At 42.4% G+C, this 14089-nt stretch overlaps 1 protein-coding gene across 1 annotated transcript in view; it reads right to left on the reverse strand.

The window, feature by feature from the left end:
* Positions 1-342: 342 nt before the first annotated feature.
* gria4a (glutamate receptor, ionotropic, AMPA 4a) overlaps positions 343-14089 on the reverse strand; it is a 53269-nt gene continuing 39522 nt past the window's right edge. Inside the window, exons 12-16 of the mRNA XM_053646795.1 lie at positions 12684-12882; positions 8282-8529; positions 4832-4946; positions 3172-3450; positions 343-3060 (exon numbers count right to left, since the gene is read on the reverse strand). Of these exons, the coding sequence (XP_053502770.1) occupies positions 3175-3450; positions 4832-4946; positions 8282-8529; positions 12684-12882 (838 nt within the window). The 3' untranslated portion in view covers positions 343-3060; positions 3172-3174. The remainder of the gene's footprint in view (positions 3061-3171; positions 3451-4831; positions 4947-8281; positions 8530-12683; positions 12883-14089) is intronic.

The raw sequence follows: 14089 nt of genomic DNA on the forward strand, positions 1-14089 counted from the left end.
ACAATAACATAAATGTTTTACCACTGTAACTGTAAAAGTTTGACCGGATCCATCTTATAATTATATTTGTAATTGTTTTGAGTATACTTTATATCCTTTTATTGCTAATGCAAACCAAATAGTGCGACACTGGCAGTCAGTCTGCATTCTGCTTTTGTTAACAGAATTCTGACCTGGAGCAGAAGAAAAGCTAAGAGACGGGGTTGAAGACAGAAAAATCCATTTCCAGAATGAAAAAAACCCCTTAAAACGTTAAATTATACTACATTAGGGGCGTCTCGGTGATTATTAACCTAGATAAATAAGCCGTATCTATGCTTGACGAGCGTGAGTTTCCACAATACCTTTTTCCAAGTCTAACTCTCGAGATAACTTGAGACGTAGATCGTAAACCATTGAAATCCTTTGAGAAATGTAAACGTTCTCGTGTTTTTTATCCAGAAAAAACCGCAGCTCCGACGTGTACTTGTGTTTGTTTACAGCGCAGTTTTACTCGGATCTATATGGCGGACACGTCGACGTATGTATCGCAGCAACGGGCCAAAGCGGCATCTATGTATTGATGTGTCTATGGATTACAGCGCTATAGCTCGCGAGTAGAACCCTTGTTGCCAAGGCGACAGCCTTCCAAACCGTTATGACCGTTTCGTGAATTTCACGTTTTAATTCACGTGCTGTTCTTATGGAAAAATATCTACCATAGGCTATAATATGAAGGATTTTCCCTAGATGAAATATAGTGTAAAAATAAGTATTATAAAAACAGACCTTTATTACTTCCTTATTGTTGCGTATATTAGGACCCAAATAACTAACAAGCTAGCCGTCAAGCTAGCTCTTTTACATTTTTCACTTAATTAGTGAATGCTAATTAGCTAACTTACCCTGCTTTCACACGACCAATCATTTTTGCCGAACATTACCACAGGCAGGCCTATCAGATTTTCACACAATAACAAGACGTTTCAGGTCATCAACAGCAAAAAATTGCCTTTAATTATTCAAACTCATCTTTATTTATATCTCTTGAGCAAACGATGAAAGAAAACCAAATGTAAAATGAAAAGAAAAAAAATATCAACAAAACCCCCTAAACAAACAGAAGTAAAACAAACTTTTCCTTAGGGACATGTACACAGTGTCCCAATACGCTTTTTACAGGTCCTTCACCTCAGTCTGAAGCGCTAGGATGAATGTACTAGGCCACTTGAAGTGTACACTTGCAGTACAAGGGGAAGAGCGTGTAGAGCGTAAACCTCGGTAGCTAGAACAATGTAGTCGAACGGAATTACAGCGTATTTCTATATGGAGTCATATCAGCTGGCTAATTAGCTAGTTTGCTAACTAACGTTCTACTTTTCTAACTCCAGGAACTTGGCTGCTAAATATCTACGACCAATTTAGTGCAAACGCTGGAGAGTGACTTAGCGTACAACCGGCCGTTAGCAGTGCTAGCATTCACTAGCTAGTTAGCTGATTAAGCTAGCTAATTACCAGCAAATAAACACAACTTTATTTAAGACTTTATTGAATGTTCCTAGGTTTGTCTCTGTATCCACGGTGAAGATAAATGAACGAAAGATTCACGTTTCTGGAATCTAGGCTACAGGGTTACCTTCAGCCGCCGTTTGGAAAAAGGAAGCGGCGTTGGATTGCAGCAATGACTTCTGGGTAAGTTGTGCTCTAATAAACACATCTAATAAACTTCGCTCAAGCTGATCACGTGGACCGGTCGTTAAGGTGGCGGAGTGGATTCAGATTCAGTCAAAGACGGGAAGCGGTAAAAAGCGTATTGGAAGTCAAGTGTTAACAGAACAGACGCCATGGACTCTCTCTCGCGTGCACACACACACACACACACACACACACACACACACTGTGGTGTTCTTTTAGTTTGTAAGTCTCTATAATTCTATGCACTCATTTCATTTTTTTACAAGTGTGCATATAAAAGATTTTGTGTTGTCCTATATTCATTATTGCGACGAGTCATTACCTAAAAACAGGTGGGATCTGTGTGTCTAAACTTATTTACATCGGGGTCAAAGCATAGATGTTTATGTGCACGTGGTGTTCTTCTACTTCCTGTTATGACCCCCCCCCCCCCCGCCGTTTTTTCTCTCTCTCTTTTTTTTTTTTTTTACAAATATATCATTATTTATCAATTAACATTAACAAACATTAAACTATGGGACAACGTGGTGTTTTTCTGCTTTAAATAAACGGCTAATTAGCAATGCTAATATGCTACCATATTTGAGCTACGTTATCTGGCTAGATCCCAAACACTGGTGTTTCATTAAAGTGTTCTGAGGAAGCAGGGACGTGTGTACGTACATACTGTGTCAAAAACGATAAACAGCGGCTAGCTGATTTCCTGCTAGCTAACAGTCTGCTAGTCAGTGGTTTGAGTACGTGATTAGCACACTTAGCACTGCATTTCATTTTTAAACCTGATGTATACGGTCATATGGATAATACACCCACTCACTCATACACCCTCACACCATATGAACACTTGGAACATAAAATAACCGCTATCAAGAATTCTGTGTGTTCGAGTGTTTGAGACGGAGCTTAAAATGGCGGACGTTCTAGTCAGGAATGCTAGCGTTTGGGACAGAGGGTGCGTTCTCAGAAGACTACATGTCATAACTGAATAAAGGAAACATGTCGATACATCAGGAACTGTATACAGTCTGACAGTTTTCTGGTCTTCTGGTCATTTTCTCAGCGGGTGTGGTTTTGGTGTTGATGTCATCATATTAAGGCGTCAAAGAAATCCCGTAGATGCGTCGTCTCTGCCCCTTTTCCTGCGGACGCACTGTTTCAGTGTGTGTTTTATATGTTTTTGTACTTCTTTTACAATCCGTGTAAGAGGCTCTTTCGAAGTCCGGTTGAGCAGGAAGCGTGTTCCTCGACGCGTCAGCAGTAAGTAAGGCACAGCGTGAGATTTTTTTGGTTGCTATGGGAACTCCATGGCATGGGCAGGGCCGGAATCCATAAATGGCGGTCCCTTGACAGCCGGGCCTTAAGGAGTCTCTGTGGTGAAGGCGAACTCTAGAGGAGGATAGGGGGGATGAGAGGCGGAGTCAGAACGCACCAGAACTGTGATGTCATAAACACACAATTCGGAACAAGAGGCGGTTTGTGAGAATTGCTAATTCTTACCCGTTAAATCTTTATGCCGTCCGAGCCGTAAACGTTGTACCCTTCTCGATAGGTCGCTAAGTTCTGTACACTCGGGCTCGGGCTCGGCACCGGACTGAAGTTCAGCTCAGCCGATTCGGCTTGTTTCTGCTTCCACTCTTCCGCCCGTTTCTTCTCCTCGGCTCGCGACTTGTAGCAGAACTCGACGAGCGCCACCAGCATGGCGAGGCCGAGCCCGCCCACCAGGATGTAGAACACGCCCGCTACGTTGCTCAGGCTCAGCGCCTGAGAGCTCTTATCCTGAGAGTGTCCCACGAAGACGGAAGGAGAGAGGGAAAAAGACGAGTGTCTGGGACGTGTTGTGAAAGTTATAGTTTTTTACATAAAGTCTTATGACATCAGGTCTATCCTACATTACCGTAATTACCATTTCAATACTGTTTTATCGTAATTGTTTTAACTCACCGATTACAGGCTCGGAATAGTTCATAATTCAAATAATTCTCCCATCTCATATTAATCCGATCTAGAAATCTAAACATGTATCATCTGTTCTGTCGGTTAATGACTTAATTAACGTTTCAGTCGGGTAATGAAGTACATGACAAAACCGTAACCCTCGACACGTCGATAGATAAAAAAAGTCTGACGTTTACAATGTAAAAAGCGCCGCAATACCGTGCAATACTGTGTGTTTCAGTTCATCAGTCAACGTTTTAATTAGCTAATTAAATATACGTGCTAAGTGCAGGGGGCGGGGCAAATTTAATACTCGGATGTTTAATTTGTTTTTTACGAACTATGATTGACATTATGTCGATCTTTCAGAAAACCTATTAATAATCCATACAACAGATAAAGCATCTAATCTAATCTCCTACACAGATTTGAGTGATTTCTGAATCGTTTGAAATTCAGCTTCCAATATGATCAAATATGAAGGATATTATGTTATAATATATTAATGTATTGTTATAATGTTATTAATCTCATAACCCTTTGATCAGCCTATTCTGTACTCTACTGTACACGCATCTAATTATTCCTGACACTACAATCACTATATATAAGTTATCTTATGTTAATGAAGTTAAATGGGAGTTGCATGTTTTAAGTAGCTTTAGAAATAATTCTATTTGTACGGTACAGGACGGGCGATTTATTTATTTATTTATTTATTTATTTATTAAATATATATTTAATGTGCTATTCGGATGTTTTGTCTCTGAAAATAATAGTTTTTATAATAATATTTTCCCCACACACACTCTCACACACAAAAATTAATTCCGACTGCCAACTTATGATGTCATACTGGGCGTTACAGCACCCGACCAATCAGCAGCTTCACTGTTTATTCTTTCTGTTATTCTGTTTTTCTTTTACACTTCATTTGAATTTTTTCCTTGCTTTCTTTCATTCTTCGTTCATTTCCTTATCCGTATTGTTCTTTGATTTATTTCACTCTTTCAGTTTTCCCCCCCGTTATTCATCATTATCCGTATATTTCTTGGTCTTCTTCTTTAAAAAATATTTTTGTATCTTTTTAGCTACGTTCTTTCTATCTTTCTTCTCATAAGTGCATTATATCCCTCAGGATATCATTATCTAGTTATTTAAAAGATATATATATATATATATATATATATTTTGTTTGTTTCCTGTGGTCGTAGAGACTGACCTTACTTCCCGAGTCCTTGGGTCCACACTCGCCCTTATCGTACCACCACTTGTTTTTCAGTTTGTCTAAGACTCCTGCTTCACTCAGTTTCAATACTGCGAGGTTTACTGGGGTTCTTCACCGAGGGAATAACATAAATAACATCACATGCCATGTTATCTTATGTTATTTAGACACAACAGGACACACAAACAGGAAGTGACAGAGCGACGGTTACACAGTACACACGTGTACAGGGCTCATATAAGACGCTGTGTGTGTTTCTAGTGGCTTTTGTGTGTGTGTGTGTTTGTAGGTGCTATAGACGTGTGTGTGTGTGTGTGTGTGTGTGTGTGTGTGTGTGTGTGTGTGTGGAACGTCACTCTGTCACCGTGTAAAAGGCACATTCTGCCATGTTAGAGAAACAAACACAGGTCAGTCGTCATCATGTTAAATTGTTTCCTAACATTTTGTAACCCTTTGCTTTATTCTATGAAACCATTAGAAGTTCAAAGTGAAGCTCAAGATACATTTGATCAGCCAATAGGAAGCATGATCACTATCGTTCACCTAGGGTTAGCTAGCTTTGGCGGCAAACTTCCTGCGTCCTGTTTTTATTTACACAACGTACTAGCGTAACATTAGCTAGATTTCTATCGAAACTCACCTGGTTCAGCTGTTCATCAGCGCCCCCTTCAGGCCAAAGGCCGAACGACGAACGTTTCTTGCTCTGGTTTTGTGTGTGTTTGTATGTGTATGCGTATATGTGTGTGTTATGTTGTCGTCATGGCAGAAGTCTCTTTTACGTCACGTTTTATTCCGTTAGCGCTCTTTCCGGGCGCAAAACGGCGGCTAACCTTAGCGTCTCCGCCCCCGCTGCCACACTCGCCTTTGTCGTACCACCATTTATTTTTCAATTTGTCCAACAGGCCTTGTTCATTCAGCTTTAGCACAGCCAGGTTCACAGCGTTTCTTCAGTTAAACACACACATTAACACACCACACACACACACACACACACACACACACAACGGTGAGGGAGGGGGGTTCAGGGGGATGCTTACGGCACGAGACAGGAGAAAGAGGAGGGAAAAGGAAGGGAAAGTCAGAAAAATAGGAAAGAGTGAAAGAAAAGAAATGAGCGAAATTAGAGTAGAAAAGAGAAAAAAAGGAAGAATAGGGAGCATAGAGAATGAACAGATGAGAAGAAGAGAGGAGAAAGGGATGCGGGAATGAAAGAAGGCAGGGAAAGTATTAGAAATTAGAAGAGAAGGATTATAAGAGGAGGAAAAGAGGAGACAGAGAGAGTGAAGCAGAAAGAAGAAAGCGAGAGAGCGGACAAGGGGAGGAATAGAAAAAGGAAGAAGATGGGAGGAAGCTCAGTTAGTCAAAACCGTGGTAGCTCTTACATCCATTTCTCTCTCTCTCTCTCAGTTCTCTCACACAGGAACACATTCATCATCATCAGTTACTGAACAGCTGAAGGCAGGAGAGGAAAGAGCAGAAAGTGAAGTGGAATTGAATACAGATCAAAGCTGTGTCCCAAACGCCTGTTTCGGATAGAAGTGTACTTACTAGAGCAACTGTTTGGGGATGGTTCATACAAAAAGACCTGATATCCTGATAGCTAGTCAGTGAAACCGGGGGTCGGCACAGCAACTGGTGCTAAACTGTAAAGCGTTAAAATGGCTAATACGAGCAGTCATTTAGGACAGGACGTTCTAGTAAGCACACTAACTAGTAACCAACCGTAGCGTTTGGGACAGGGCCTAAAGGTTGACAGTAAAACCACAGCCTGATCGCCCTGGTGGAATGAAGAGAAAGATGCAGAGACAGAATGATGCTATGGGGATGTTATTGAGTAGGAGGAGTGGTGATGACCTCACAAGTCAAAGGTCAGACCGACGTAGAAACGATAATAAACAGTGTTTATTATCTGCGCTGTAACGGTCGGAGGTCACAGAGCTCGGAAATTGAGTTTAATGCCTGGTGTCACTGAGAAATAATGGAGTCGTCGAAGTGTAGCACACACTCACACACACACACACACACACACACACACACTGGTTCTGTTTGTTATATAAGACTGTGTGACACTGAGAGTTTGTGCGTTCCTCCCACGTAATCTCATATTTTGCTATCTGAAGCTCTACATAAATATAAGCCTAGTAATCTAATGAAACTGCGCTACATGCTGTGAGAGGAAAATATTCCTCATACTTCTGATGTTTTATGAAGTTCGATTTCTGAACTCCCAATCCACTTCCTGTGTCTGTTCCTCCACTTCCTGTGTCTTTAGCTGTTTATTCATTCCGCTGTGTATAAATGGTATTGGATTACGCTCACCACCAGAGGGTGATGTCGCTATACCTTACTATACAACAACATTAATCCTATTTATTACACCGCAAACACAGACAGAACCAGAGAGAGAGAGAGAGAGAGAGAGAGAGAGAGAAAGAGAGATACAGAGCAAGACACACACACACACACACAAACCCAGAGAGAGAGACAGAAATACAGTTGGACAGATACCCAGATAGACAGAAAGAGAGAGAGAGAGAGAGAGAGAGAGAGAGAGAGAGAGAGAGAGAGAGCGAGAGATGGACAGATACCCAGATAGACAGAGACAGAGAGAGAGACAGAGCAAGACACACACACACAAACCCAGAGAGAGAGAGAGAAAGGAAGAGAAAGAGAGAGATACAGAGCAGGACACACACACACACACACACACACACACAAACCCAGAGAGAGAGAGAGAAATACAGTTGGACAGATACCCAGATAGACAGAAAGAGAGAGAGAGAGAGATGGACAGATACCCAGATAGACAGAAAGAGAGAGAGAGAGAGAGAGAGAGAGAGAGAGATGGACAGATACCCAGATAGACAGAAAGAGAGAGAGAGAGAGAGAGAGAGAGAGAGAGATGGACAGATACCCAGATAGACAGAAAGAGAGAGAGAGAATGAGAGATACAGAGCAAAACACAAACACACAGAGAGAGAGAGAGAGAGAGAGATAAATAAATGGGTTGTCTGGGTTCTGGTTCTGTAATGAAAATTGCACGGTGCACACACATATTCTCTCTCTCTCTCACACACACACACACACACACACAATTGCTTGCAGGGTAACATCCCTTAAAACACATTCGGTGATTGACCTTTGACCCTATTTATCAGACAGCAAGACAGATAGAGGAAAAAGAGAGAGGCCGAGATATTAAAGAGTAAACAGAAATGAAGTCAGATAATGAAGTGGGTGGGGCTATACTATAGTCTGTGATTGGTCAATGTTGTAAACCTATAACAGTGCTGTGATTGGCTGGTGTTATAGCAGTGTTTAACCAGACAGGTGAGAGAGAGCGAGAGAGATAGACAGAGAGATAGAAAGTGGGCAGGGCCACCAGGGTGGGTGGAATACTATAACAGCTCTGTGATTGGCTGGATGTTATAATACTCCACCCACCTTAGCTGCGAGCCCTTTGGCGTGGCGATGCCGTAGCCTTTGGAGTCAAGGTTCCCTCCGACCTTCATGGTGTCGCACGGTTTCCTTTGCTCCGTGTACTCGTTCATGGTGGACTCCAGCAGGAACGCGTACTTCCCCTTCGACCTGCGCACTCGGGCCACGCCCTCCGCAGTCGTCTTCGTGAACACGGACGGCTCGGCCGACTTCATGTACGACCACATCTTCTCATACACCGCAATCTTGGACCGCTAGAGGGACGACAAACAGGAGCAAAGAGGTTCGTTTAACAAAAAAACCTCCGTAGCAGAACCCAGCAACGTTCGAGATTAAACTGTCTGGAGTTCAGCGACTTCAGTTCGTAGATTCTATTTCAGATCCTATATTGTGGCTTGTTCCAACCAATCACATGCATTTATACTAGTTTATTTATTTAGCTGAAGGCAGCTCATCGAGAAAGGGAAGGGTCGAAATGGCAGTCACCGTCTTGTGAAAATTGGAGCCGGAGCACACGCAGTAGATACAGCCAGTCGGGACGAGGGTCTGCCTCTCGCCCACCCACATCAGTCAGTACGTTTACATGGACGACAATAATCCGATATTAACCCGATGAAGACGATACTCTGATTAAGAAATTAGCATGTAAACAGTGATTATTAATGACCGTAATCCGATTAAAGTCATACTCAAAGTAAACACAAATGGAATTGAATTTTATTATTATATTATATTATATTATTTTATTATTCCTGTTTTAGTCACGTTATGGACGTGCATTACAGACATGTACACACCTTAATCACACTATTAACGTCGTGTGGGAGTTCTCACCGCATTTTGCGACAGGACACGTACACACACGGCAGCGCTCAACCGTTTTACGGCAAACAACAGAGCACGGCTGCGTCCCAAACCGCGTACTTGCCTACTATATAGTAGGCGAGACACATGTATCTGAGCTGCTATATAGAAGGTAAGTACGCGGTTTGGGACGCAGCCCAGGGCTTCAAGCAGTCGTCTATTTGCACGTACAGCATGACAAATAATTAACCGCACTTGAAGCGTTCATAAAATTTTAAATAAAAACACCTAAAACTGTCTATGGTACCATAACGAAGAAGAACTGTATGTCGATACGTGAAATTCTTGAGGGACGTCGGACGGCGTGGCGTGGGGACGTAATGACGTGTGACGTTAATCGATCTACATTCTATAACATGTAAAACCTGAACATGAAAGGAGTATTCTAAAAGCAACTCATGTACACACCTTAATCACAATATTGTCTTATTCAGAATAAGCTCAATAATTAGATTACTGCTGTATATGTATATATATATATATATATATATATATATATATATATATATGTACTATCTATGAATACTAGAATATGCTTTGTAATATTAACACAACATGTTGCTAATAGAGTTCATTTCCAAGGTTTATTTTCTTGTGTGTTTCATGTTTATTTGTGTATTTTCATTTTTCGTAACGCAGCTAACACAATCGGTATGCGGTGTGTGTGGATTTCCCATACTGCCCTGTTGTTGATGCATTTATTGATGTATATTGTAGAGTATGCCATGAGGTGTGCACTTTTCTGAGAGCTTTGAGAGTGTGTGCGTGTGTGTGTGTGTTTGTATGCGCATGTATATGGGTGTGTAGCAGAAGGTCATTTATCCTGCTGTCTTTGAGTTTCAGTCTTTTCACACTCCATAAGACACAACACATTCTTCATCTCCGCTGTGCACACCACGCCAATGTGTGTGTGTGTGTGTGTGTGTGTGTGTGTGGGGGGGGGGGTGTCGGTGTAATGGGGGTTTGTGTGTGTGTGTAGTGGACCATGACGGGCAGAAACCCCATAATCATGTCAGTCACGTCCAGGCTGCGGCTCTGCGGCAATGGCCTTAAATAAAACATCACACACACACACACACACACATACACACACACAACAAACACTGGACAGAGTGTGTGTTCTACATGGTCTTCATTACTCTGTCTCTCTTTCTTTTTCTCTCTTCATTCTCATGTGATGGGGGCCTTCTGTTCGTTTCCTGTTTCCTGCCTCCTGGGTTCTTCTGGTTCCAGGTCTACACTGACCACGACCCCTCATTAGTCACCACCTGTGCCTAGTTATTAGTCTCACTTTTGTTTGTTCTAAATCCTTTCATTTCCCAGACTGCTAGCGCGGTTTCCTTCCGAACCTGTGACAATGACGTCAGGACGACCGTGTCCTTGCTGTGAATGGCTGAGCTTTCTCAACTCTCTCAACTTCTTGCATTTCAGCCCAAGATGTGTGCTGCTTGTTCTGCCAGGCCCCGATGGATTCGGATGATGCGCATGAATAATCCTCAGATTGTCTGGGACCAGAGCACCAGAGCACGTTTTACAGGCTCAAAGACCATTGCTGGAGCCTGGTACAAACATGGCACTATTTCCCAATGGTACTTGGAGAGATCTTTGGTGCACAAGTCCAGAAGGCACTGAATGATCACCTCCTTCTGTCTGAGACATGAACTAATCAAGGGATACCTTTAGACACAGGTTACCTTCAGCAGCATACCATGTTGGTGCTGCCACACAAACCGGAATGCAAACGTGGTTTACATGCCAGAGCACCGGCGTGACCAAGCCTCCAAATCAACGAGTCGGGAAATGTGCTGAGGGATCCTGGAATCGGCCATCTGCAACTGAAGCATTGGCGCCGGATAAGATCACATCAGTTGCGCTGCCCACAGGGGATCGTTTACAGTTTCACTCTCGATCACCAACAAACATGGGTCCATCCCATAGAAGTGCGCGACCCAAGTCAATTGGCTATATACTAGAGGAACAAGCGATATAAATAGTACACAGACAAGATTTTTTTTTTTAAAAAAGGAAGCAAGTTTGGATCTGACTGCTGTTCCATATGATATCCGTCCCGGATGTGATGAGAACAGGTAACAAACACGATTGGTTTGTAACCGTAGATCTGAAAGATGCCTATTTCTACATTCCATCTGCTCTGTAGCACAGACAATTCCCCTACTTCCTTATAAGAAGAGCCAGTAATATACCAGTGTGTTGCCCACGGTACCCGAGTGGCCTTACAATACCAGGGTCCGTGGGGCTGTACCCGATGCTTCCTGGGATAAACTCCAGGTTCCTCGTGACTCTGTAGGATAAGCGGTATAGAAAATGGATAGAAACTATACGTAATAGCTTCTCTTAAATCTGACGTGCCGTATATATTCCCTTGTTTTCGGTGTGGTATGTACATGAACAACGCGAAAGTTCGGCAAACAAGCTCTGGATGTGGACAGGTGAACACCTTTTGTCTTTAAAAGAGGTTTAAATCTACCGTGCTGACGAAATCACTGAGCATACGCTGACTGTGTGTTTCAGTTCATTTGGAACACCAATGACAGAGTGGAATTTGATCTGTTTGAGACAGCTTACTGCCCAATATGGCTCACTGACCGGGCAGAGATAGAGACTTCGGGCCAGGATGTATTGAAGCATGACTGGCCAAATCTACTGCTGTATGCCTTTCCACCGCTGGCATTGTTATGAAGCTGTTATATAACGGACGACACAACACTGATAGCCTCTTTCTGGCTGAACAGACCTTGGTTTAGCCTGTTGTTGATGTTACTGCCAGACCCTCCATGCCTACTACCGATCAGACCGGATCTGCTATCCTACAGTAGATAAAGGGGTCACATGACACAGCAAGCCGCCATGACATCATGTTTCTGGACCCTGGGAGAGACCCCAGCATATTGGTGTGTTTGCAAATGGTCAGACACGGTCTGTATACTCCATGGATGTGGAAGGTTTTCTAGCAATAATGTGAAACACTGTGCATAAGCCCTTTCTCTTTCTCCATCAACAATGCTGTGAGGTGTTGTTTTTTTTTGCAGCGCTGGCTATATCTAGCCCACACAAGGGATAGATTTGCCACTTGGTGTGCATAAGGTAGTTAAAACTTTATGGCCGAACAAGTTGGCGAATTTCATGCTTTACTGGTCTGTGTTAGAAACCAGAATACAAACATGTCACGATGTGGCCGAATCCAGCATTCCTACCAAAGGTACTGATGTCCTGATGGTCCTCTACTCAGGTGTAGAACCATATTTTCATACATCACCGTCCCCCAATATACTATTTAATACGCCCTTACTGTGAAAAAAAGGAAACTAGGAAAAAACAAGGCAAGGAGTTCAAGAAAGGTTAGGAAAAGAAGATACTTGGGAACACATGGGGTAAGACACGCAGACAAACAAACAATCCGTACTCGTTCTTTGTTACTTTGTCTGTCTCTAATTTGCAGTATTACTGTCCAGTCCATCATCTTTAAATAGTATTCATGTATATGTATATATATATATGTGTGTGTGTGTGTGTGTGTGTGTACCTTGAAGAACTCCTTGGTGGAGCCAGAATCGAGAGTGCCGTAGGCGATCTCAGTCTGCTTGGCAAGATCCTCTGCGCTCTCGATGGGAGATACCATTCTCTCCACGGTGAGGAAAGCCGCCAGGTTGGCCGTGTACGACGAGATGATGATGAGAGTGAAGAACCACCAAACCCCACCCACTATACGCCCCGACAATGACCTTCAGGGAAGAAACAGGCATTACGTTCCAGTCAGAAAGCAGCTCTATATGTCGTCTATATTATTGTCAGCCAGTGATTTATTAGCCACTACGGCTAATTTGGTTAGTTAGCTAGCTAGTTAACTAGTGTTTTCATTTTTTCTTTCTTTCACACGTCTCTCCTTCCTTTTTATTTTTTTAATTGCTTACTTCCATAAACCTGAGTGACTGCTGACGTTGTCTTCCTTTCTTTCCTCCCTCCCTCTTTCTTTCCTTTTTCAGTCTTTCCATTTTATTTATACTTCCCCCATAGTTTTGTTTCCTTTTCCTTTTCATTCGACTCCCTCATTTCTTTTCCCCCTTTTCTTTCTGATTGATATTTTTCTTCATTGTCTTCATTTATTTTTCATTTGTTATTCCTTTTATCCCTTGGTTTCTTTCTCTCTTTCCTCATTCCTTTTTTTTTGTTTGCCTCACTTGTGTCCTCCCTCTAAGCCTTCCCTTAATAGTTATCCATGTCTTTCGCTCTTTCTTTCCATCCTGTCTTTGTGTGTCTATCTTTTGTTTATCTCACTGATTCCTTTAGTCAAAATTTTACCTTTTTTAATTTCCTTCCTTTCCTATTTTTTCTTTCTTTCTCATGCCTTCCGCCTCTCTTCCTTTATTTTCTCCCGTCGTAGTTTCTTCTTCCTTCTTTTTTCCTTCTCCCTGTTATCTTTTTCAATTATAATTATTTTGCTTTAGTTGCTTGGTTATTTCATTTGTACAGCCACACTGTACTAGTTTCTCTCTCTCTCTCTCTCTCTCTCTCTCTCTCTCTCTCTCTTCATCTCTCTCTCCATCACTCTGTAGTTGTGAAAATCTAATGAGGAACATCCTGCCGCCAAACTCTATTGATTTCAACGGCTAAAATTAGAGGACACTTAGTATCTCTCTCTCTCTCCCTCACTCACTCACTCTTTCTCTCTCTCTCTCACTCTCTCTCTTTCTCTCTCTCGCTCTCTCTCTCTCTCTCATCTTGTCTTTCTCTCAGTATCTCTGCTTTGAAGAATCCTGTCTTTTATCTTCGGACATGGCTACAGGCCACACACACGCACATACACACACACACACTCACACACACACAACCATAAAACATCAAGGAGTTCCCCAAGAGACAAACCGAAGAACCCTTTAAGGTGCTAGATGGAACATTTTTCCCCCCCAAAATGAGGGAACCACAGCTGGT

Source organism: Ictalurus furcatus, chromosome 17 (assembly GCF_023375685.1).
Source record: "Ictalurus furcatus strain D&B chromosome 17, Billie_1.0, whole genome shotgun sequence".
NCBI classification, from domain to species: Eukaryota; Metazoa; Chordata; class Actinopteri; order Siluriformes; family Ictaluridae; genus Ictalurus; species Ictalurus furcatus.